At 43.9% G+C, this 25,990-nt stretch overlaps 1 protein-coding gene across 1 annotated transcript; it reads right to left on the reverse strand.

Moving 5' to 3' along the window:
- Positions 1–2,619: 2,619 nt before the first annotated feature.
- ATP6AP2 (ATPase H+ transporting accessory protein 2) lies at positions 2,620–24,077 on the reverse strand. Its single transcript, XM_082717827.1, has 9 exons — positions 23,833–24,077; positions 16,973–17,103; positions 14,984–15,115; positions 9,381–9,476; positions 9,062–9,199; positions 8,147–8,200; positions 6,754–6,903; positions 5,881–6,000; positions 2,620–3,671 (listed from the first exon to the last, which is right to left on the reverse strand). Exons 1-9 carry the CDS (start codon positions 23,870–23,872, stop codon positions 3,477–3,479), a joined length of 1,056 nt encoding a protein of 351 aa, XP_082573953.1. The 5' UTR covers positions 23,873–24,077; the 3' UTR covers positions 2,620–3,476.
- Between the last annotated feature and the right edge of the window lie 1,913 nt (positions 24,078–25,990).

The following is a 25,990-nucleotide window of genomic DNA, read 5'->3' on the forward strand; positions in this document are numbered from 1 at the left end:
ACGTCAGACTCCCTGCTCAGCGGGGAGTCTGCTTCTCCTTCTCCCTTCCTCCCCCATGCTCTCGCTCTCAAATAAATATATTTTTTAAAGAATTTATTTATTTATTTGACAGAGAGAAATCACAAGTAGTCAGAGAGGCAGGCAGAGAGAGGAGGGAAGCAGGCTCCCCCCTGAGCAGAGACCCTGATGTGGGGCTCGATCCCAGGACCTTGAGATCATGACCTGAGCCGAAAGGCAGAGGCTTTAGTCCACTGAGCCACCCAGGCGCCCCTCAAATAAATATCTTAAAAAATAAAACTGATTCAGAGAGTGAGGGATTTGCCCGAAACTGTTCAGCTATTAAATGGTGACATGGTGAACTGAATTCATCTGTAGGACTCTTGAGGCATTTTAAACCTAGTGCGTCTTACTAATGGCCTTCTCCAGCAACTGTTGTTCCAAGAAACCATTCCGTAGTCTGTCACAAAAAGGCTACAAAGAAACTGCCTGGGGCACCTGGGTGGCTCAGTGGGTTAAGCCTCTGCCTTTCGGCTCAGGTCATGATCCCAGGGTTCTGGGATCTCTGCTCAGCGGGGAGCCAGCTTCTCCCTCTCCCTCTCCCTGCTTCTCCTCCTGCTTGTGATCTCTTTCTCTGTCAAATAAATAAATAAAATCTTTAAAATTAAAAAAAAAAAAAAAAAAAAGAACAAGGACCATGGCTTGTATTTCTTAAATCTTAAAAAAAAAAAAAAAAGAAACTGCCTAAGCCTAAGGTTAGGAGGCTTTATGCCACTGCAGGACCCAGTAGGCCTGGCCACTGATCCCAGTTCCTGTGTCCCTTAGAAATTGTTGAACAGGGGCACCTGAGTGGCTCAGTGGGTTCAAGCCTGTGCCTTTGGCTCAGGTCATGATCCCAGGGTCCTGGCATTGAGGCATGTATCAGGCTCTCTGCTCAGCGGGGAGCATGCTTCCCCCCGCCCCGCCACCTACTTGTGGTCTCTGTCAAATAAATGAATAAAATCTTAAAAAAAAAAAAAACTGTTGAACATCCATTAAGAAGTGTGAGTTCATAAAAAAAAAAAAGTGAGTTCATGGCTTCCACATTATTTAGTACCAGTGAAAATGTGTTCAGATGACCATTCCTTCAAAACAGGCATAGCCAAAGAGTATAAGTCAATTCTGTATCATTCCTAATCGAATTAGGGCGTAAGCAGTACTTAACACATGCAGAATCTCAGATTTTTATAAACCAGGAATAGTCTACCAATTAGATATAAAGGGATTGGGTTTTTTCAGCTTGTCAGTAGAACAGCCTGTCACGAGTCTAGCTTTCCTGCCTCTCCCACAAATCTCGACACTGTGATTTATGTTCCTGAACAAATTAGACTTAAGAGCAAATCATCAGCAACAGGTGTAATAATCTTGGCAGAACATTTGTTTTAATTAATTGCTTTCTGCCTAACAGATAGAAGGGTGCTGATGCCATTTACCCTCTAAGGATAGTGCTGTCATGTAATTCTTTTCTCCCCTAGAACAGTCTCATCAGTTTTAAATGACAAAGTCACTGGTTTACCTCATATGTAACCACAACCTTCTATGGAAGTGTTTATATAAGAAACTTGTAAAAGAAACATGGATTTGTAACTACTCTGGAGCCTTATGGATTCCTGGCTTCCCAAATATAGGCCCTGTTGAGGGGCCAGGCAGCTAAAAACACCCTCACCCCCATAAACCTGCCAGGCAGTAGCGGTAGAGAATAAGTGATTTTGAAAAGTGTCTCTCTTCTGGGTGAAGGTGCTTACTGGCTTGACCATTTGTGTTAGATGAGAGACAAAAAAGAAAAACCTTCCTCGGGGCGCCTGGGTGGCTCAGTGGTTTGGGCTGCTGCCTTTGGCTCGGGTCATGATCTCAGGGTCCTGGGATCAAGCCCCGCATCGGGCTCCCTGCTCTGCAGGAAGCCTGCTTCCCTCTCTCTCTCTCTCTCTGCCTGTCTCTCTGCCTACTTGTGATCTCCGTCTTTCAAATAAATAAATAAAATCTTTAAAAAGAAAAAAAGAAAAACCTTCCTCTATGGAGCCTTAATACTGTCACTCTTAAAGGCATCGTGCATTAAGTGGTAAAGACGCAACTAGCTTGATGCCCATCTTTTCAAACCTGCTAGCTTCAGTGTTATTTAGGAAGGATTTGGTGATTTTTCCAAAGAGGCACAGAAATGGCTCATACTAAACCCAAGCAGGGCTCCCAGAGGCAGGGCAGCGCAACCCTCAGACTGATTTTGCTACATAATCATGAAATTTAAAATTCTAGTAAGTCTTTAAATTATAATCCTTAAGCCTTTATCTTAGATAGTCCCTTATTTTGACCAATTACTTACTCATCTTTTAAATACTATAGGGAAATTTAAGCTTTCCCTACCTAAAGTCTAATGTGAATTCACATATTCTGTATAAATTCAATAACAAGATGGTAATTAAAATGTCTTCCTTGTCTTGATACTGAATCCCAGGAGGCAGTGAGAATAAACAAATGTAAAAAAACCCAAACAAACATGAAACCGTTTGTGTAACAGCCAATTCTGATTAAATAAAACCCGTTAGGATTTTATAAATTAAAATAGATTTAGTATTGAAATAACACAAATTTGGAATCATTATTAACTTTATTTGTCACTCTTTATAGACATTGGTCCACTTCCACATGAAAAGTAGAGAGCATTTACTTCCACTTAATATTCTAGAGAATGACGTACCACAAGCCATTAATAGTAACTTACACAAAGTTACTAAAATACATTTTTTATAGTCAAGCTCCAAGATGTCCCCCCAAAATTGGTTTTGGGGTATATAATTACAGATATCTCTAACTCCACAAAGCTGGTTTCTTTTTAGATCAAAGTATTTTTAATATCCACCCCACGATGTGGATCACCAAACTTGCAGAAGAGGTTAAAACACAGCCACCCTGTCTGTCAGGTGCAGTTCTCAATCTGAGTCACTGGGGAAGTACTCCCACAGTTTAGGGCTACTTGAAGTTAACAACCTTCTGTCTTGTTTCAGAAATATTTACATCAGATTAAGACATTTAAAATGGTTCATGGTACAGAACAGCCCAAATGTCATTTTCACGTAGCCTGTGTAAGGAAGTTAATTAAGCACTCCTAAGTTTGTCTAATAAGTTCAGTGCATTTTCCCCAACATAAATAATGCAAGCTATTCTAAATGTTTTACATTTATTTCAGTGCACATTTCCAATGTTAAATGGAATGAAATTGTATTAAATGGTTATATTTGAGCATATTATGGACTCTATAGCACACAAATCAATTCACATCAATACTATAATTCACTCTAAAAGAACATCACAGGCACACGGAGAGCAAATTTTTTTTTTTTATATATATAAATTTGAAGTATACCATCTACTTTTAAACTACACTTAAAGATTTAATAAAACAGCCAATTTCCAAACCCCTTTTCTAAGTCTGGTTTGAGGAAAGTTCAATCCATTCGAATCTTCTGGTTTGTCATCCTATAAATAATGCTGTCATATCCAGGATCCATGTTCCAGATATTATAAGAGGTGATAATCACAGCCAAGGCCAAGGCAATCATTATCCAAAGTACCATGTTGAAAACCACCGCATATTCAAGGTTATACTTATATGCAAGGTTATAGGGGCTCGATGGGCTCTTCTACAATGAAGAAAAGAGGGAAGAATTTTAAGATCGGAAATTATCCCCATTTGGTAGCTCTGATTTGTTTATCAAACATTTATTCCTAGGTGGCATTAAGACATGCTTGTACCAGGAGAAGCCAAGAAGGGGAGCCTTCCTGGAAAGGGGAAGTGCATGGTCAGTGAAGTATAAGCCAGTCCAACTGCTTGAGAAAATGTGGCGACACCAGTATGGTCAAAGTGTGTGTATCCTGTGATCCAGCAAGTCCATTCCTTAGGGAAACCTTGTGTGTGTACCCAGAGCCACGCACAGCCACCTCCATTAATAGCACGGAAAATGTGGCAGGTCCACACAACGGGAGCCTGTGTGCCTCTGAAACGAGACCGCCAGCAAACAACACAGAAGACGAGCAAGCAGGATTCAAGTGCCCGTAAAACCAAACAACAGTGTTCAAGGATGAAATCCGTTCCATAGTCAAAATATAAAGAAATCAAGGGCAGGACTCACAACTCGGGACAGCAATTACTGGCGTGGGGGCACAGGGGTAGCACGGGGAGGCTCAGAGGAACAGGTATCGTATTCCCTTCCCCACATGTTATACACTTAAGTATGCTCCATTTTAATTTTAAAGAGGAACACAAATGGCTCATTCAAACCCATCTTCCTCCTGCCGGGGCCGAGGTGGAGTCTATCTACTGCTGGGCAAAGGCACTAGCCTTTGCTAGCCTTTAGTTGTTCAGGAGACTTCTTTCACTCTGCCTGAGGAACAAAAGCAAGGAGGAAAACAGCAGATGTGGCTAGACACAAGTAAGGCATGGGCAACCTGGCCCTGAGCCTAGCTGCAGGGAGGAAACGTGCAGGAGTGAGTGACAGGGTCAGGTTTGTCCTAAAGGGACATAGAAGACAATGGAGCCTCAAAACCCAGCAACTGGCATGCTATAGGCACCTGAATGTTTCCTTCAACCTGGACTCTTTCCCTCAGACTGGTGAGAGTGATTTCAGTGGGAGAAAGAGGGTGGGCAGTCACCTGTGTGGGGAGCTTAGGAGACAAATGCAGCAAGATTTCACTCCTGAAGACCACTTTCTTTTGGGGGGCAATCAGGTTCTTTCTCCCTTTGTACAACTCCCCGCACCTTAGTATGTTCCCAGAGCTGCCCAGCCGTCACTACCATCTAGCTGCAGGACGTCCCCATCACCCTATGCGGACACTCAAGCTGAGCGCCTCATTTCCTGCGGGGGGCTGGGGAGACCGCCCACACAGAGCTGAGGGGCAGAACGGTCTTCCCAGGGATGCTGGGCACCAGCCTCTCGTCTCCAAGTGCTTTAGTCTAGTACAATGAACAAATACGACACTGCAATTTTCAGATTACACATAAAATGTTAATTCACTTCAAGTTCCTCTTCTTTATTGGCTCCCTAAGAATGTCTGTCTTACTGTGCTCTCAAAAGCTCTTTACATTTTGTCAGTATTTCTAGATGCTCTGTACTGGGAAAATTTTCAGGATCGTCTAGCCTGCCATATGCTAGGTCCTCCCACGCCCATTAGAATAAAACCATCTCTAACCAGGCACATCTAGATTAAGTCCCACACTGAGATCAGTAAATGGGCTCATAAATAAATAAAAGGGGAGTGTCTATCAATGACTGTAGCTACGGGCTCCAATCTCTGAGGCCAATGATAAGTAAGGTTCCTGGCCACAAATGTTCTGGAGCGTCCCCAGAGCTGCTCTGGTTTACATGCAAAGTACACACACGCTTTGCTATGCCTGGTGCCCTGGCCTAGGACCCTCTAAATGCTTCCAATCAAAGCAAGAGCCAGGCCAAAAACTTGCAGACATAAATCAAATCCTTAGGTGTATGCACAGCAGATCCTGGAAAATGAGAGACTGGTCCACACAGACAACACACTTGCAGGAAAAGCGGACTCCAGGTGCGGAATCCTACATCGCACTCCCCCACATTCACTTCTCAGGTCTTCTCCTAAGAGCAATGTTTGAATGATCTTACTGGCTCTGACAGACTTACCCCCAACTCAGATTCTTGTATCATCTGATTACAAACAACCTGAGCCTCACTGTCAAAATACACATGCCTATGTGGATAAGCAATCTAGGTTTTCACTGAAATTGTTTCCCAGATTTACTGTTCATCCATGTCGCCCACAGGTGACTGAGGATTTAGTGGGTTTTTAAATTTTAGTTTTAGAACAGTATAAAAATGTACTCACCGCTTGTTTTGCCTCAAGAATAGTCCTTGTCTTCCTGACAAGAGAGGTGTCAAATGATCTGACAGTCACTAATTCCACCACTGCATTCCCGCCATAAAGGTTGTACATGTCATCTGCAAACTGAAGACTTACTGACATTACTATGAACTGCGAACAGGCACTTCATGAAATAATGTGGAAGCTCTGCGCACCCACGAGAGTATACACTCCCCTACTGGCTAACGAAATACGTGGTCTTAAAGGTTTGACTGTCAAAATACTCAGATAAGTGTTCATCTTCAACATATATTCAAATGCTCAAAATAAAATTGAGACAAGTTGTTGGCATATAAATTGGGGGAAGGGAAGTAGGAAAGGGAAATGAAATTTTTCCCAAGTGCTCGCTGGTTCATCACAAACACCTATAGAATTTACCTCACTGAAGAGCTGCAGGAGAGCAACTCCAAGGCCAGAGACAAACCAGCAGTTACCACATGTCTACTCAATGTCTGGTTCTGTGCTCAGGGTTTTCCTCCCATGATTTCATAGGGTTGATGGGGACAGAGTTTTGGGTAGGAAAGAGAAAAAAATTCTGGCAATGGATGGTGATGACAGTTGCACAATGTAAATGTACTTAATGCTACAAAACTGTACACTTAAAAATGGTAAATTTTATGTATTTTTCACAATTAGAAAAGTATTATGCTGGAGTTATTGACCCTTTCCTCTGCCATCTCTGCCAGCATTAGAGACATCCCAGCGCACACCACTGACCCACTCCAAGCTTCGTCACTAAAATTAGAGGTCCTCCAAAGGGGAGACTTCAGACTTCCATGAAGAAGCACGAAGTGAAATGCTCATATTCTAACCTCTCCCACCCCATCAATGATTTACCTTTTGCAGAGCATCAACAAGGATCTTGGAAGCATCTCTGAACTGTTCAGAATCTTCCCCATAATGCTTCCCAATTTCATCCAAACCTGCCAGCTCCAGTGAATATAAATCAGGAGAATGATCCTTGGCTAGATGCTTATGTCGAGACAACTGAGAATGAACAAAAGGAAATTGATAAAGTGATGTCAGACACAGCCACCTTGAGTTTGTATTGAACTCAGCTAGGCTGAACGGGGGGGGGAAGCGGGGCTCAGTCTTCTGCTCAGGCCACGATCCCAGAACCCCGGGATTGAGCCCCACATCAGGCTCCCTGCTCGGCAGGAAGCCTGCTTCTCCCTTTCCCACTTCCCCACTTGTGTTCCCTCTCTCGCAGTCTCTAATAAATGAAATCTTTAAAAATAAATAAATAAATAAATAAATACACAAACTGGGCTGAAGGGAACCATAGCAGTGTGCCTTAAGATACAAATAGCCTAAAATGGTGGCAAGCAGAATCAGTTGAAATGGGAGTTTCTGATAAGAGCAAGTATGACTCTCTGAATATTTAGTAAAAGCTCTAAAAAACAAACAAACAAACAAAAACACCTTAAGCCAAAAAACTCTGATATGTGGGGCTCCTGACTGGCTGAGTGGGTAGAGCATGTGACCCTTCATCTTCGGGTCAGGAGTTCGAGCCTCACACTGGGACTACATCTGGCTTAAACAAACAAACAAAACACCCTCAGATTCGGGCATCAGTATGAAAGAACAGCTGGCTGGACCAGTTGGATCCCAGGAGAACATGAGCCACCCAGTGCTCAGGGAGCAGATACCTCCCGCGTGCCCTCCTAGAGCACTTGGCTGGCCCCCAGCAAAAGGCCTCCAGACCCCCCCACACCAACCTGCTGAATACTTTGGCCAACATCTTCAGAAGATGGTATACAGGTATGCTTTATTTTAGTCACAGGAGGAGTTTTTTTTTTTTTTTAAATCACTCACACGTACAAAATACACTGCAGGTTTGTTTTTTTCCTTCCTGACTTGGTTGACAACATTATTAGCCCAAACTGTTATTTCTATTTTAGACCCAAAGATACAGAAACAGGAATAAGTCTTAATGTCTTTAAAGAAATCAACCTAGCCAAGTCAGGTCTCTGGAGAGGGAGGCCTCTGAGGCCTGTGCCCTTGAGGACATACATATACTTACGGTCTCTCCTGGAAGGAAAAATGCAAAATAATCCCACTGTAACAAGAGAGGAGTTCAGAATTCCCATCACCACTAATTTCTCAACTTCTGTGGTACTGTAAATCTAGGGCACAAACTTCAACTGGTCTATCAGGATTCTCGGGAAATGAAATACTAGAGGAGCCAACTTACCAAACTTGAAATGAAATACTAGAGGAGCCAACTTACCAAACTTGAAATATCATGGAGCACTTGCAATTCAGAAAGAAAGAGCAGGTCAACCTTTAGAGGGCCGAAAGAAATAAGCACTATTTTAAATCTGCATCCAAAATCTGTATTTGCCATTTATCAAGCAAGGCACAGGGCAGGATATTACAAATGTCAAGCACAGTAAGTGATTTTATGCAACAACTGTCCTCTATTTGGTAAGTTCATCTCAATTGCAAATGCACATAAAAACATTTCCTAATAAAAATGTCATTCCCAGCACAGTGACTAGCACTCAACAGCTAGATCTTTGATAATGGTATGATAAAACACCCAAACTCTCAAGTGGTTTTCCCTCAGGGCATCCAAGTACTCGGACACTGTGGTGAAGCCCTGCCAGCGGCCCGCTCTGCTCACATTCCTTGAACATGTTCCGTATCGGAGAAGACAAGATGGCGGTGCTGGTCGTCCATGGTAGGTCAAGAGAAGAGGCTGCCACAAAGGTGGCATGCCATGTGGTGAACACAGCGGGAAACTGACAGGAGTCGAAAGTAAGAGTGCCTCCCTCCACTAGACTGCTGAGAATGAGCCAGAAAGAGGAGGCAACGCATTAGAGATGGCAGTGAGTAACAGTCTCTACATGACCAGACCGACACAGCTCCACCAGTCAGTAGTTTGTGTGACTCCTGGCCTGTCTGCCTTACCTGGTGGCAACCCCTGCACAAAAACAAAATACTATTTATTCAAGTCACCAAAAAAAGGTCTATTTGTTCATGAGATTCATTTAAAAATTATACTGAACAATCTACTCCAGCACAGTAAACTTGCCAAACTTGTCATTTCCTAAAATTCCACATCTGCTCTAAAATGAGGGAGCATAAGATGGAGAATCATTAACGATATTCACGTATTCGATTCAATGGCGGCGTGTCTTACTTCACTGTTCCTGCTCAGAGAATTGAGCGGAAGTGAATTGAGAACCGAGTTTTCTTGGAACAGGCGATTGCGGAGCTGTCGTAATGTGACGGAGAGATCTTCAAAGACCGAGTTCGCCTTCCCCACCATATACACTCTCTGCAAGGAGAATCCAAAATTTTGTTACAGTCGGCAGAAGAATTCCAATATACAGAATATAGATTTTTAAAAGTACATACACTACAGAGAGTATATGTAATTTTTCATACAAGTAGTTTTAATGTTTTCATTAGGGAAAACATTTTTTTAAAGCACCTGAAGTAAAAACTGCATCACTTACCTCCTCACTGGGAGCCAACTGCAAAACTACAGGAGTTTCTTCAGAAAATAGGGAGTGAATGGAATTTGCAACGCTGTCAAGACTGAAAGGAACTGCCTGAAATTTAAGAGTAAGACCTCAATTATCGTTGGAACCCGAGGGGTAAGAAAAACCACTCAAAAACAAAAGAACCTTAAAAGAAAACAAGAACCCCCACCACTTATGGAAATTCAGAAGACCCAAATCATTTCCAAACACAGCCCTTTTGAGGGCACGCATAAAACAGCCCCTCAGTGGGCCACAAGTCTATCTCCTATATGTCTAGATGGGAAAGAACTTGCCAATATGAAGGACACAACACTCTTGCACAAGACATCATTTTTTAGTGGCAGTTCATGTACTTTAAGCAATTCATTCCATTTTAATATTGTGTCACAATGAATGTATAGTCTATTTTTAATTTTTTAAATAATTTTTAAAAAGATTTTTTATTTACTTATTTGACAGAGAGGGAGAGATCACAAGTAGGCAGAGAGGCAGGCAGAGGGGGAGGGAGAAAGCAGGCTCCCCGCTGAGCAGAGAGCCTGATGCAGGGCTCGATCCCAGGACCCTGGGATCATTACCTGAGCCAAAGGCAGAGGCTTAACCCACTGAGCCATCCAAGCACCCGGAATGTATATTCTATAATAAAGTATTGACTTGTGGGATGCCTCGGTGGCTCAGTCGGTTGGTCCCACATCGGGCTCCTTGCTCAGTGGGGAGCCTGCTTCTCCCTCTGCCTGCTTGTGCTCTCTGACAAATAAAATAAAATCTTTAAAAAATAAAAATAAAAAATAAAGTATTAACTTATAAGAGGAGGTCTGAAGAATTTAAAGAATTAAATTTCACTGAAAGAGTACTAGACCTCATTTTTCATTTCAGAATTTAGAAAATGTTGGACTTAAGGGTTTATCTCCAGATAGACTGAAGACTCAGATAAAGCATGTCACAACAATTTTGAAGCCTCTATCTTGGGACCACATGATATCAAATTGGAATAACCAATTGTAGTAAAATCTACTTTTTTCTTGAATTTTTTATTAAAGTGTAACATACATACAGCATAGTGCATAAATCCTGGGCTAACAGCTAGAGGAGTATTTCCAAATGGATACCTTCATAAAGCTAACCAGATCAAAACAACATTATCAGCACTCTAAAAGGCTCCCCCAGCCATGCTCTCCACCCCCAAGGGTAACCAAAAATTCTGACTTCCATCCGCATAGATTAGTTTTTACCCATTTTTTAGAAGAAGTTATGGTCACTCTTCCCTTCAAAAAATTGTTATTCTCAGTATTACTGTAGTAAACCAAGCAGTATGATAGTGTTTTAATGGAAATTTTTAGTGATTTTTTTTTTAAAAAGATTTTATTTGTCAGAGAGCACAAGCAGGGAGAGCAGCATACAGATTCCCCACTCAGTAGGGAGCCCTGATGTGAGACTCGAACCCAAGACCCCAAGATCATGACCTGAGCCAAAGGCAGACACTTAACTGAGCCACCCAGGCATCCTTAATTTCCTTTACTACTGAAAGGTTAATAATTATAAGTAGCAAATTAATGCTAACATGGTACAAGCAGAAATAAGTATGATTAATCTTTGATAAATTTAATTTTGATGCTGGGATCTCATCTAGTTCATGATACTGTGAAATAAAACCACTTTCTTCTTAATCAAGATGTATATTAACTCTTCACAGAATTCTCTTAAAATAAGTTGTGGAGTAACTGCGGAAGGGGGAAGAGTCCCATTTGCAAAAGCGCTCGGTCACAGGGCCCTCTCCTCCAGCCGCCACACAAGCTTCGGAGGAACACGAGCACTGGGACACTCTCCCGGCCTTTCACCTAGGGAAAATAGCACTTGTATCAGGAAAGTTGAAGATTAAAGGTAACATATCCTTAGCAATCAGCCTGGAGAAGCTGCTGAGTCAGAGGAAAGCCAAACTGTGAAGGAAAAGAAAAAATAATACAGACCATGAAGCTCAAAAAGGAAAAAGCTCAGCCGCTTAAAGCTCCTGTTTTCTTCCACTGTAGTACAAGGATGTGTGTGTTTGTCCTGGAGAGAATGAAATTTCTGTATCTATAGAACTTGAAATTCTAATGAAAGGCACTAATCAAACAGAAGCTTCATTACAGAGAATTAAGACACTCTGGTTTATTTTAGATTTTGTGGATTTTGCCCTCTGAGTCTTGTATTTCATTCACCACCCACTGTCAAGAGAAGTATTAGCAGTCAGTCAGGGTCAAGCAACAACATGAGCTCTCTTCACAGCTTCCACTCACGTAAAATAAGGCTAGTGTGTTAAAAATGCTGAGTTCTGGACTGCATGCAAATTAAAAATCTTAATAGCATTTTGGATTTGTATACATTTATTTTAAAGGGATCTTCAACAATAATTTTCACAGAAATTGCCTTCTTAATATTACTAACATTAAATTCTTTTTTAAAACTGCCTTTGGATTTTTATGGTCTCCTTTCTTCCATTTATTCTAAAATTCTTCTGGTTTCTTCAGCTCATTAATTTCCAATCTTTTGAACTGTCTAACATGTGCATTTAAGTTATCAATTTTTCCTTCCTTACCACTTTAGCAGCACCCCACCATTTTTTTTTTTTAAGATTTTATTTATTTGAGAGAGAGACAGTGAGAGAGAGCATGAGCGGGGAGGTCAGAGAGCGAAGCAGACTCCCCATGGAGCTGGGAGCCCGATGTGGGACTCGATCCCGGGATTCCGGGACCATGACCTGAGCCGAAGGCAGTCGTCCAACCAACTGAGCCACCCAGGCGTCCCCACCCCACCATTTTGAAACATACGGTATATTCACTGATACTCAGTTTCAAATAATTTCAAAACTTCCACTGTGATTTTTCTCTTCAACTCATGAATTATCTGGGAGTCCATCTATTCCAACTAACTTTTCCTGCTGATTTTTTTTATTTTAATTTTTTTTCAAGAGAGGGGCACCTGGGTAGCTCAGTTGGTTAACCATCAAACTCTTGATTTCAGCTCAGGTCATGATCTTGGGTTCTAGAGAACAAGCTCTGGGGAGTGAGGGGTGGCACAGGGTTCCACACTCCGTGGAGAGTCCACTTCTCCCTCTTTCCCTCTGCCTCTATCCTTCCCCTCAGCTCACATGCTCTTTAAAATAAATCAGAAATGTTTCCAAGAGTTACATAGGAAAAAAGATGATACAGTTTAAAGACACGAACAGGGGCGCCTGGGTGGCTCAGTGGGTTAAAGCCTCTGCCTTCAGCTCCAGGGTCCTGGGATCGAGCCCCACATCAGGCTCTCTGCTCAGCGGGAAGCCTGCTTCCCACCTCTCTCTGCCTGCCTCTCTACCTACTTGTGATCTGTCAAATAAATAAATAAAAATCTAAAAAAAAAAAAAAAAAGACACAAATAGTTCTATGAGACTTTCCCTGAAAAATAAGTTTAAAGAAAAACGCTTGCCTCCCCATTTCCCATTCCCAAGGCCCCCACTTTCAAATCCTTTGTTTCGGGGCACCTGGGTGGCTCAGTAGTTAAGCGTCTGCCTTCGGCTCAGCTCATGATCCCGGGGTGCTGGGATCAAACATCAGGCTCCCTGCTCAGCTGGAAGGAAGCCTGCTTCTCCCTCTTGTTTCCCCTAGCTTATGTTTCCGCTCACTGTCTCTGTTACATACATACATACATGAGAAATCCTTTGTTTCCTTTTCCTTTTGCCACCATCTCTAAATGTGTTTTTAATACTACATCTTGATTTTTCCATTTGAGAAATCTATTTACTGCTGAGTAAAGAAAATGAGGATTTAGCTTTCCCACGTCACCAACCACAGCCCCCCCCCCATAAGTGCACTCCGTTTCTAGGTCTTCACCTTCCTAAGAGTCATAATTTTCATTGGATCCATATCATTTCACTATGATGACAATGTAAACTGTATTCTCGGCTTGCCCTTATACTCGACAATCACTGCTTTTTGGTTCTTGCTCCTCTAGTCCCTAATGGCAATGAGAAATCTGCTTTCTACTCATTCCTTTGAAAAGACAATGTCTTTTTTCTGATAGCTTTTAAGATTTCCAGTGCGCTTTAAACCTGAGGAACCATCTATTTTGCTTTTACCATTTCCAAATACATTTTTATTTACTTCTTATTTACTGAAGAATAGTTGACATGCAATATTATATTAGTTTGCAGGAGCACAACACCATGATCTGACATTTATACACATTATGAGATGACTGCCACGGCAGGTCTGGTTACCATCTGTCACCAAAGTGACTGCAGTCTTACGGAGTGTATTCCCCAAGCTGTAACTTTACATGCCCGTGACTTGTTTGTAACTGGAAGTTTGTACCTCTTCATACCCGGCAACTATTTACTCCATCCTCCCTACCTTCCAAGTACATTTTTAAGGTTTCGTTTTCAGATTTAACTGCACTGTGGTCACAGAGGGTGGTTTGTTTATTTGATACTAATTACCCATTATTTGTTGCGATTTGCCTTATGGCCCTTTGCAACTATGTACATGGCCCTTTGTAACTATGTCATATGTGCTTAGAAATTATTTGTATCAGACCACAGAAAGTCTGAAAAATCCCCCCAAATCATCATACAGACTAGTCTTACAATGCCATGAGATTAGAAGCTGAAAAATTTAAAGTTATTTGAAAAGAACCCAGACATTAAACACTTCTAAATAACTCATGGGTTAAAGAAATCACCAGATAAATTATGAAATATTTAGATGTGAATATTAATAAATGCACCACATATCAAGGTCTTCAAACTGCCTCACGGTTTCTGTCCCTTTCTTGAACTCCTCCATGATCATTAACATGTGGGTTTTCTCATCTCCTGGGGACTGGTCTATTACCTGTAGTTCTAAGGGGATGAATTTGGTTTTTGCACCTAAGGACTCGCTCATGGCATTTTTTTCCTCGCAAATGCTCTATAAATTACGTTTCTTCTTCTTCTTTTTTTTTTTTTTTAAAAAAAACCAAAGCAGCCCTGAGTGGTGGAGGCATCCCAACGGGGTGGATCGTGTGAACTGGGAGCACACAGCCCTGCACAGCTTTGAGTCTGGAGTTCCGAATTCCCTTAGGGGACACTTGGGGTCCTCCCGCCAAGAGAAGCCAGCCAGCTCTTCCGTGGCAATCCCAGGGCAGCTGGGGTTTTACCAGCCCTCATCCCGAGAACAACACATTTTATAGCCTCCGGCTTTCCGCAAGAAACTTGGAGGTCTGGTTCACCACTGTGGCTCCTGAGCTTTCCTTTCCTATCTGGCAGCTCTGTGTATCCCTGCCTTGCTCAAAAGTTCAGCTATGTGAGGTCTCAGTTGATGACTTCTCTGCGCTGGCAGTGGACAGAGGGCCTCTCACAACAGCTCGGCCTGCCCTACCGCCTGAAAAGCCAGTGAAGGAGTAAGTGAACGAGCAAAAGAGCCTCCAGTCTCCTACTTACACAAAATCGCAAGTAAAATTCGGATGGGAAGGTGACAAGATAATGGACAAGAAAATGTAGACAAGAGAAGGGTGTTTATAACACAATTCAAAACGACAGCTGACAAGATTAAAAATGCATGCCTTTAATTTTTTCTAATACTCACATTCTCCAAAGGGTACGAAATGACACGGCCCGGGGGCAGAGCAAGCTTGTCGACTCCCTTCACCATCACCATCACCGTAGCCCGAGGACGATGGAACAGGTTTCCCACTGCAAGTCCTGGCCAAGAAAGGTCCTAAACATTGGAAAGCAGGAGATGGCGCTTAATTATCCACTCCAGGAACCACTGAGCAGAGTCAAGGGGCTCCTGGATGACCCTGGCAATGAAAATTCAAGGCGTGGCGGGGGGTGGGGGGTGGGGGGTGGGGGGTGGGGGGTGGGGGTGGGGAGAGACGGGGGCGGCAAACGTTTCATTTAAGGCAGCAGTTGCCATCTCCAAACCAGAACAGGGATTTCGACCTTCATGTTCTCAAACTTCCACAGATCTACAACAAAGTCTACTAGCAAGTCCTCTCAAACTTTTTGTGGAAGAAAGCAGACAAGTAAACAAAATGCAGGTCCTTTTCAAATCCCAGATTATAAGCTCTTCTTCACAGAACCATGGGCGTCTTCTCCCCCCACACAGTCACTTGCCCTTAAGGACAGCCTGGCTTTTCTCTTTCATAAGGACGCAGTAGAACTGCCATTAAAAGTCTTCTCTTCAGACTAAGCTTGTCATACATCAAATTCCTGCTGAAAGTAGCTCACATTAATTTACTAATAATTATTTCTCAGGGTTACTTTGACAGCCATTCGTAATCAAATTTAAGTCTGTGAAGGAGGTACAAACTTCATCCTTAAATGTAAGCAACCAGCCACGGCCCTACAGGGCACTCAGGGGCTCCAGACCCAGGCCCGGTAGAGGCAGCTCCCTCGCACTGCTGCTTCTGGCTTCAAGGGCACTCAGGACCCAGGAGGAAAGATCCTTTGGCTGACTGGTGGTATCTAGAAACCACAGCAAATGCACTGAAGTTCCGAAGTGGGAAGAGAGAAGTGGGAAGACAGCAAGACAGAGCGGACTGCATCCGTCTCCATGCCCTCAGCCGCAGACCTCTCGTTCCCCCAGGCTCTACACCCCCTCCACCAAGTCTCGAAAGCAGCCAGGTACTCAACGGCTTATGGCTTTACTCCCACAGCTACTGATCACACTAAATTCTTAGACTCAAGCAGGATGCAGATACGTTTTACCATGTATAATACACTGCAATAGACTGAACGTGTTCCCCCCACCCCAAAAGTCACGTTGAAAGTTATTCCCCAATGTGACAGTATTAGCAGCGGGCCTTAGGGAGGTTATTAGCCTCACAGTGGGCTTAGTGCCTTAAAAAAAGGAGCCCAGAGTTCTCAACTTCTCCCCACCATGTGAGGACACGAAAAGAAGTCAGCAGTCTGCAAACTGGAAGAGGGCCCTCACTAAGAATCCGACGGGCTGGCACCCTGATCTTAGACTTCTCACCCTCAAAACTGTGAGAAATGAATTTCTATCATTTATAAGCCATCCAGGCTATGGGATTTTCTAACAGCAACCCAAACTGAGACATACATCTATTGTGTACTGAAAAAAAAGTAAAATTGTACATCCTATTAATGGGGCAGATAAATTCTCATATATGAAGAACATCAACACTATGAATAATTACATGGTTAATGATTGATGATGGTTTGGTTTCATAAGCCAAGCTTGTAGCACGTCTCCAAATCTCTTCAACTACAAATGAGTTTTGCTTTTGTAATCTGTACCAAATATACCTATGTCTCCTTCTTGCTTTCTTGGGCTGTTAGCAGAAAAATCAACAAAAATACTTTCAGAAGTAGCTCCCAATATCTTTTTAAAAATACACATAACTTCTGGGCGCCTGGGTGGCTCAGTGGGTTAAACCTCTGCCTTCGGCTCAGGTCATGATCTCAGGGTCCTGGGATCGAGCCCCACATCGGGCTCTCTGCTCAGCAGGGAGCCTGCTTCCCCCTCTCTTTCTGCACTGCTTCTCTGCCTACTTGTGATCTCTCTCTAGCAAATAAATAAATAAAATCTTTAAAAAAAGAATACACATACTTCTTTAACAGAGAAGCCCATGGACAATGCAGCCACATCTGGGATTCGTTCTCCTGGTATAGGCCAATTTCCATCTCGGAAAACAACAGACCCAGGTGATCTTAATATACTAAACTCGTTCCCCAAAACACCTGGAAGAAAACAGATTAATAAATGATCAACATCATACATCTTTTGCACCCATGTAGAAAATTATTAAATATAAAACATGCTTACCCATTCTCCACCGACTTAAGATACTACGTATTACTGGACAAAATACTGAATCCCAAACATCAACAAATTCTTTTTCAAATATTGCTCTACAGAACCAAAGTACATACATTCTGCAGAGGCACACTGATGAAACAGGATTCTCCCAATAATCAAAATACCGTCCTACAGGTGTCTCTTAAAACAGGGGCAATCGGCAAATTGGCAAGAATTAGAAATCAATGGCATTTCTCCAGAATTTAAAAAGCAAACGAGGGGCGCCTGGGTGGCGCAGGCGGAAGGGCATGCAACTGCTGATCTTGAGGTTGTAGAGTTGAGGCCCATGTTGGATACAGAGATTAAGTAAATAAATAAAACTTTAAAAAATAAATAGGGGGGTGCCTGGGTGGGTTAGAGCCTCTGCCTTCGGCTCAGGTCATGATCTCAGGGTCCTGGGATCAAGCCCCTCATTGGGCTCTCTGCCCAGTGGGGAGCCTGCTCCCTGCCCCACCCTCCCCATCCCTGCCCCAGCGCTGCCTCTCTGCCTACCTGTGATCTATCTGTCAAATAAATAAATAAAATCTTTTAAAATAAATAAATAGATAGATAGATAAATAAATAAATAAATAGGGGTGCCTTGGTGACTCAGTAAGTTAGGTAGGCATCTGTCTTTGGCTCAGGTCATGATCCCAGTGTCCTGGGATCAAGCCCCGTGCCAGGCTCTCTGCTCAGCATGGAGTCTGCTTTTCTTCTCTCCCCCCCTGCCACGTGTTCTCTCCCTCTTGCAAATAAATAAATACAATCTTTTAAATAAAAAGCAAACAAACCCCTGGCACAGACTAAAAAGAAACTTGAAATCTCTAAATTATTTCTGCCATCCACCCTGTCTTCAAAATGCAAATTCATAAAATTCCTAGTATTTCACTCTAAAACTCGAGCAAGTGACCAAATCTTAGGATAGAGATTTTTCTTCACATCCCATAAGCAAACCTAATGAAATGAGGACAGTCAAAGGCAGAGGGTCGGAGGGGGACTGGTCATGTTACTAGTCAGAACAGAAACAGTGCAGAGTTTTTAGAAGCCAAGTGTAAGAAACAGTATTTCCAACGCGTCTATCAAGAGGCTGAGAACAGGATTTCTGTAATAATAAAGCCAACAAGTCTTAGGGTAAGGAGCCTGAGATAAACAGACCAAGGATGAGAATAAAGGGCCTGTTTCATAAACCCCCCAAAGATGAGGTATCTGGCCTCTTTAGCCATTCTATGTTAACCCAATGATGTCCAGCTTGCACAAAGAAAACTTACGGAATCTTTCAGATTTCTATGAAAAGATCAGCTCCAAGTCCAAAACAAATCTTGGCCCATGCTTACGTAGCATGGGAAAATCAGACTTCAGTAAAGCATCACGGTTATTCTCTTGACCTAAGGAAAGCACCACTTACAGGGTATGGGAATAAAGTCAGAAGCAACAATAAATGTTTTGGTGTTGCGGTATTGACAGTAAATAAAAGGCCTCAGGATGGTGCTGATACAACATGAAGAGTTAGAAGTTTCAGTTCTGCACAGCTGCCAGAGCAGGAATTTCCAAAATGTTCTAGCCGAAGGCAGGCCAAAAAGAAGAGCAGCGCGGAATGGTTGTCGGTAACTGACAGACATCCTGGTTCACGACAGCGATGCTCACTGCCAATGCTAAGGAAAATGGGGCAGCAAGAGACCTACCCTTTCCAAGTCCCATAAACGAATTTAAAGAACCACACTGGATCTGGAGATAGTCCTGTTTGCCCTATTTGCTCAAACCTAGCAAAGAAAGCTCTGCTAAATTACTCTGCCCCAACACCGTAGGTAGACTCCCCACTTCTGTGTCTGCACGACAATCCTTCGGGAACCCTGGGCTTTTAGAAAAACTTATAGGTGAGGCCTCCTAGACTGAGAAACTGCTGCTTAATCCAGGTTTCTCCTGGAGATCCAACAGGAAGTCTCCCATTCTCTACTAGAATATACCAGTCAAGGGGAATGCTGCCTCAATTTACAAACCCAATGTCGGCCAGCAGCCATCTCCACTGTCCCAACTTTCCAATTCCCCCAAAAGGCCCTTGTGGTACTCAACTGAAAGGAGCTTCCCAACTTCTTGCAACTTATTTTATCACCCCTGCCTCAGTCTTACCAAATAACCTCACCTCTAGCTTGGAAAGAGAGCAGAGGAATCCCACCCACTGCCTGCTTCCTCTCCCCACCAACCACAAATTTATCTGCACCAGTGTCTGGCCTTATCTTCTCTCCCTCCAGAGGCTGGCAGGGACGTCCCTCCTCCAGTCTAACATGATCCCCGCATTCAGCCTTCTCAGGGACCTTCATTCACTCACCACTTAGTCATTCAGTGTTTATCACAGGCCGCTATTCTGGGAGGACAAGGGTCAGGAGTTAGGGCGCTATGTGGCTGCAGGCATAAAAAGCTGGCCCGTAGGACAAAAGCTCCACGAGGGCAGAGATTTCTATTTGTCTTGTTCACACAATATCCCCCAGGAGCTGAAAACAGTGCCTGACACACAGTGCTCAAAAAATAGTTGCTGAGTTCCTGAATGAAGCCACGCCTCCTACTACCAACTTCCCACTTTCAACTGGCTCTTTCAGCATAAAAATACACTTTGGGAAGGGAGGGAGACCTGGGTGGTTCAGTCGTTAGGTGTCTGCCTTCAGCTCTCAGGTCATGATCCCAGGGTCCTGGGATCGAACCCCACATCGGGCTCCCACTCAGTGGGAAGCCTGCTTCTCCTTCTCCAACTCCCCCTGCTTGTGTTCCCGCTCACTGTGTCAAATAAACAAAATTCTAAAAAAAAAAAAATTCACTTCGGTTGCTCCCTTTCTAAACGACAATCACAAAACCGAGCTCCTCTGGTCCTACCAGCCTCAGCCTCCCTTCAGAGGAAGGATCCTGGAAAAGCAGCCAATGCCTCTTTGCTTCTCTACTTCTTCATCTCACATTACCACCTAACCCACAGCTCTGGACTCCCCTGTACCACCGAAACACCTCACCAAATCCAAAAGACAATTTCTGCCCTTAATTTATTTAAAACTTCTCACAGCACCTGATCCTGGGCAACTCCCTCCTTAAAAGTCTCCTGGCTTGACCTTCACGAAGCTGAGCCATACCCCGCCTCCCCACCCCAGTCCCTCTAGCAGTTTTCCCTTGTTTCTTTCCCTTTCATTTTAAAACAGATGGCCAAACTTTTTCGATTTCAACTCTTTCAGTACAAAATATGAAAGCAGTCCCAACATAGATATATTTATTTATAAAGGACACTCTTGTAGAATAGACTGTACATTCATAATATATTTCAAAGCACACAAAAACAAAATTTTAAAAAAGGATGAGATACTTGTGTAATAATTTTCCCAATTTAATCAGAAGAAAACATGAGACAAACCCAAATTTTTTTTAAAAGATTTTATTTACTTATTTGAGAGAGAATGAGTGAGAGAGAACATGAGAGAGGAGAAGCAGACTCCCCAAGGAGCTGGGAGCCCGATGCGGGACTCCATCCTGGAAGTCTGGGATCATGACCTGAGCTGAAAGCAGCCGCTCAACCAACTGAGCCACCCAGGCGCCGCTGAGACAAACCCAAATTGACGGACATTCTACAAAATATCTGATCAGGATAGAGCCTGGGTGGCTCAGTGGTTGTCTCTGCCTTTGGCTTGATCTCAGGGTCCCGGGTCTCAGGGTCCTGGGATTGAGCCCCGCATCAGCCTCTCTGCCTACTTATGATCTGTCTCTGTCAAATAAATAAATAAAATCTTTCAAAAATATCTGATCGTTACTATTTAAAAAAAAAAAGGAGATAAGAAAAGCTATAAAGTTCTAGTATCTTCTTCTGGAATCCCAAGAGATCACCTAGCATACTCCACTTTTGAGATCTAAAGGCTCCATTCTTGAAACTTGCTGCTTTTCTATCCTTAAATCCCTTTCCCTGGCCGAGCCTATCTATGACTCAGGCAGCAAACGCCAAAAACACTGATGGCTCCCAGACTTTAACTGACAGCCCAGATTGCTCTTCTGCCTTAGACCTACGTACCCAACAGCCTGCTATGCATTCCACCCCAACCCCCCTTTTTTAAAAAGCATTTCCTTCTAAGTTCCATGAGTCCTTCAAACTCATTAAGTTCCAAACTGAACTGACCCTCCTTCCACACACTCCCTTTGTATTCTCTATCCAGAAGGATGACAGCACCTTCCAGGCAGCTGCTCCCACTGGCCATCTTTAAATCATTCCTCAGCACCACAGCCAATCACTGAATTCCACTGATTTTTTTTTTTCTTCTTATCTCAAAAACTTTCCCCTCCAGGTCCAGTGCACACTCCCAGGCCCTTACCGGACTTGCCAGAACTGGCCGCCTTATGACCTGTCACACCACTCTGAGCCAGCCTTTCCAGCACTTTTTCAAAACACAAGCGTGTTCATTCACCCATCAGCTTAACTACCTTCACTCGCAGCCCAGAGCTGCTGAGACAAAACCCTAAACATAACACCCAAGGAACCTCACCAACCTTACTTCTGGTGGCTCCGCAACTTAACCCTGGTACATTCCAGCACCACCAAACTATTGGCTCTTTTGCTCTCACACAGGCCTTTCGGTCTAAACTGCGCCCCACCCCCGCCAACTACCTATTTCACATATTTGTCCAGGGAGGATACCCCGCCCGAGGGGTGGGGGGGGGAGTTCCCTCCATCTCCCCATCCCGGGCTAGGGGGTCAGTATCCTTCCCTTTGGGAACTCCCACCATGCTATGCTGTGATCAATGAACAGTGGATGGAATCAATAAGTGAAAAAATAAATAGGTCCTACTCTTGACCTCTGGGGCATCACTGATAACATCAAATCCCTCTTCCACATTACACTCCTTCAAGTTCCACGTGTTTGCCCTTGGCCTTTCCTCTCCAGGACAAGCATCTGTTTTTCAAATACTCCTCATGACATGGTATTCATAACCCTAGTTCCCTTCCTCTAGTCTCTCTCGGGTTTAGTTAACACCATTTTAAAGGACTTATTTACTTCCTCAAATAGAGAAGTCCAATCTCTTAGAGATGTTTTCCACTAAATCACATTTAGTCATTGTGGAAAACAGTAATTTAACCTCAGGTGACAAGACCAAGGAATACAGAAACTGACAAGACCAGATTCTTAGTCTGTATGAACTAGACTATTCTAGTTAAGAAAGCATGCTCAAACGGTGTACAGAAGCAAATACTTTGCCTCAGACCAAAACAAACCAAAAAACCCTGAAACCTCACCGAATCAAAATAGTATCAGTCAACATTAAAAGATGGCATTTCAACAGATATTCAATTAAATCACACTATGGAAGTTAAGATTTTTAAATTTCGAAAACTGAATTTAAAACAAAAGAAAAACATCCCTCAAAATAACTTACTAGATAGATCAGGATAACCATTCGGGAGCCAGAAGCAGAAACCAAAGGAACAAAACATCCCTAAAACCTTAGGGATATGAAAGTAAGTATAATTATCATCGACACACAATCCTGAGCACATTCCAGGAATGGAGCGGACCTGCAGATTTCAAGACCGTCAGTGGCCTAACCTCATGCAGAATTAAACCACAATTCCAAAAGTGGGTCGGGTCATCCCAACACCTCACACAGATTTTTAAGCTATAGGTTTTAAACAGGCAGAGCCGCATTTCTCCAAGTTCTCAACTTGGCCTCTTGTTCGCCACCGTCGGAGCCCCCAGTCCAGGCCCTCATCATCCCCAATCAGGAGCATTTCCATCACCTGTGCCACAATACACATAATGATGGAAAGACCCATGCTCTGGGGCCAGCTGATCCGGGTTCAATTCCATCTTTGCTGCTTACTACCTGCGTGTTGTCGGGTAATTTATTTAAGATTGACTACCCTGTAAATCGAGGATGATGTCCTCTTCTAAGGACTACTGTAAAATTAAATGACTCAAATGATACATAGTAAGAGGCCAAATACTAGCGAACTTGCTGAACACGAGGGAACCTAGGTTCCACTCAGAAAGCTACCATTTACTTGACATAGGGCTTTCAGAACATGACTCACATCTTAGTTTCCAAATGCTTAAAATGGAGAACCCTAAAAAACTACTCAGAGGTACTCTGAATTGGCCTTTAGAAAGAATCTTACAAAAACAATTACCACACCTCCAACTTTTGTATTCTGAAACACGTAAAGGAGAAGACTTCGCCAATTACCGATGACAACCGCTAGAAAGGAAAACACCAGAAAAATGCAAGAAAACGCAGCATCTGATGGCAGCTCAGAAGTCGACTTTCCCTTCCTCGCAGACGGCTGAGGTTCCACAGTTAATTGGGAAATGCATCCCCGCGCCTCCGAATCCGGAAGACACAGGCGGCGGGACCCGCGGCCGCGCCTTCCTGGAAGAAGCGGAGGGTTGAGGCCGGCTCAGGTGCCCCCACGCAGCCCGGCCCCGCCCTGGCAGCTCGCCAGGCCTCGCCGCCACAGGTCGGTCCGACGAGAAGGCCCAGAGGGAGGCGGCTGGGGCGAGGCCGCCGCCGGTTGCCCGCACTGCGGCACCCGCCCCGCTGCTGCCCACCTGCGGCCGCCCCCGACCCCCCGAGGCTCCCGGCCACTCCTAACGCCCCCCGGCCGCCCCGGTCCTCACCCGCCGCCAACAAGGACAGGAGCACCACGAGCGCAGCCATGGTCCCGCGGTGGCCACAACAGCAAAGGGCGGCACGGACCGGGCCGGCAGAAGGCAAGCGACCACCGCAACGATAGTGAGTGACGCGCTCCGCCTCGTCCCAATTCCTTGAGACCGCCCCGTCGTCGCCTCCGCTGGGACGCTGCCGCCTTCTCCACCAATCGCCAGCTACGTCGCGGCCTGCGCGAGAGGCGCAGGCTGAGGAACGCCTGTCTTATGGGCGGAGCCTAACGTGATAGATGCAAGGCCCTGCCAATGGCAAGCAGCGATCGGGGAGCCGGGCAGCTCCGCCCCCCGGCCTGTGACCACCAGTCACGAGGTGGATCGTAGGGCCGAGGGTCGGGGATGTGGGGGATGACGGAGCCCTTGGATGGATCTCAACGGCCCACGGGGTGGGGCTGCCGCCCAATTGCGGATCCCTTGGCCAATCTCCAGTGATGGTCTCCAACCGGGGTGTCTGCCTTTCCCGGTGACTTGGCTCCGCCCCGCTACGGGTGCAGCTGTGGAAGCTGCGGGGTTGGTTTGGATTTTGTTCTAACAATTGCACAGATGCTGAGCACCTGCTGGGTAGAAGCCTGGCGCCTCCGGGAGGACCTGCTCTCCAAGCAGGAGTGCCAGATAAAATACAAGACGCCTAGGTAAATTTGAATTTCAGATGAACCACGAATGCTTTTTAGTATAAATATGTCGTGAATATTTCATGGGGCATGCTTATACTTAAAAAGTATTCGTGGTTCATCTGAAATTCACATGTGACTGGGCGTCTTATATCTGGATTTGCTAAATCTGGTAACCCTATCTCCTAAGACTTTCCTATCCACCAGGAGTGACAGAACAAGAACATTAATTACTTCCTTCATCCATTTGCTCAGTGATAGGTGAGGACTAGACCTCCTATTTAGACCAGGATCTTCTCTTCCGACTTTCAAGGGTTTTTTTTTGCCTATACCATATTTTCTTAAATTACATTTTAGTTAACATACAGTGCAACATTGGTTTCTGGAAATAGGATTCAGTAATTCATCACTTACATATAATAACCAGTGCTCATCATGTGTTTTTGGACTAGCATTGCTGGGGTCCGGAACCGTGGGCCAAGAAAGAATTCGTGAGACCTCTTTGGTGCAAAAAAGGTGGTTTTATTAAAGCACCAAACAGGACCTGTCGGGAGAAAGAGCAGCTGCCCTGGGATTGTGAGGAGCAACTGATTACATACTATGAAGTTGGGGGAGGTAAAGAGATGGGAAATTCCATAAAGGATTTTCATATGCAAAAGAAGACTCACAGGATACTGATGGCCTTTCTATTGTCAAGCTAAAGTAGTTTTCCCCTTTAGCAAGGCATTAACATTAAGACAGTAGGGAGCTTCCTGGAGAAACGTTACACTTGGCCTGCCTCAAGTATTTGTCCATGGGCTGCAGGTTATAAGGACCTTTAATTTTATCTACATTTCCTTCTGCCATTGTCTCCCACATCAATCACAAGTTTTTTGCCTATGATATTAAGCAAGAAGTGACACTGCGTAGCATCTAAGATCAGAAAAGGATGCCCCCGCCCAAGACCTTGAAAGATGTTCATGGTTTCAATATGCAAGTATAAGAGGGGGTGGTTCTGGCAGGTAAGCAAAAATTGTAAGGTGCACCATGGAGAAAGCCTGTGAGGTTGAACAGTAACTGTTAAATTTAACCAAAGAAGAAATCATATGGGCGAGCGGCACATAGGGCTAAAATTTTCAATTAGGGACATGTTTATTGAGAATATTAAATGTTAAAAGAACTAGACATCAACTGACAGGAAATGGGGAGCCAATGAAGGTGTTTGAGCTTTGTAAAGTGCACAAATGCCAAGACAGAGTTGGGGAGGGGTGCCCTACTGTTTACACAGTTTCTGATCTCCATTTTCTTCTTAGGATTAATTGAAGGAGAAAATAAGAGATGGCTTGAAAGCAGTGATCCCAGGATTTCTCAGGTAGCAGTTCTACGCCAGGAAAAACTTGCCCAACTCAAAACAGGAATCAGAAATTCCCCAAATACTCAAGTTTTGAACTTTCTAGAATGCACTATTCTTACCAAAGCCACTCTCAATTTATGGAATGGAATCTGGATCTGCTCATTCAACT

This window comes from Mustela nivalis, assembly GCF_964662115.1.
Source record: "Mustela nivalis genome assembly, chromosome: X".
Lineage (NCBI taxonomy): Eukaryota > Metazoa > Chordata > Mammalia > Carnivora > Mustelidae > Mustela > Mustela nivalis.

Coding starts and splice junctions, on each gene's coding strand:
- ATP6AP2 (XM_082717827.1), bottom strand. CDS start 23,872: ATGGCTGCGCTCGTGGTGCTCCTGTCCTTGTTGGCGGCGG. Junction 15,116..16,972: donor TGGGCTTCTCTGTTAAAGAA/GTATGTGTATTC, acceptor TCCAATGTTTAG/GACCTTTCTTGGCCAGGACT. Junction 8,201..9,061: donor CTCTGAGCAGGAACAGTGAA/GTAAGACACGCC, acceptor GGCCCTCTAAAG/GTTGACCTGCTCTTTCTTTC.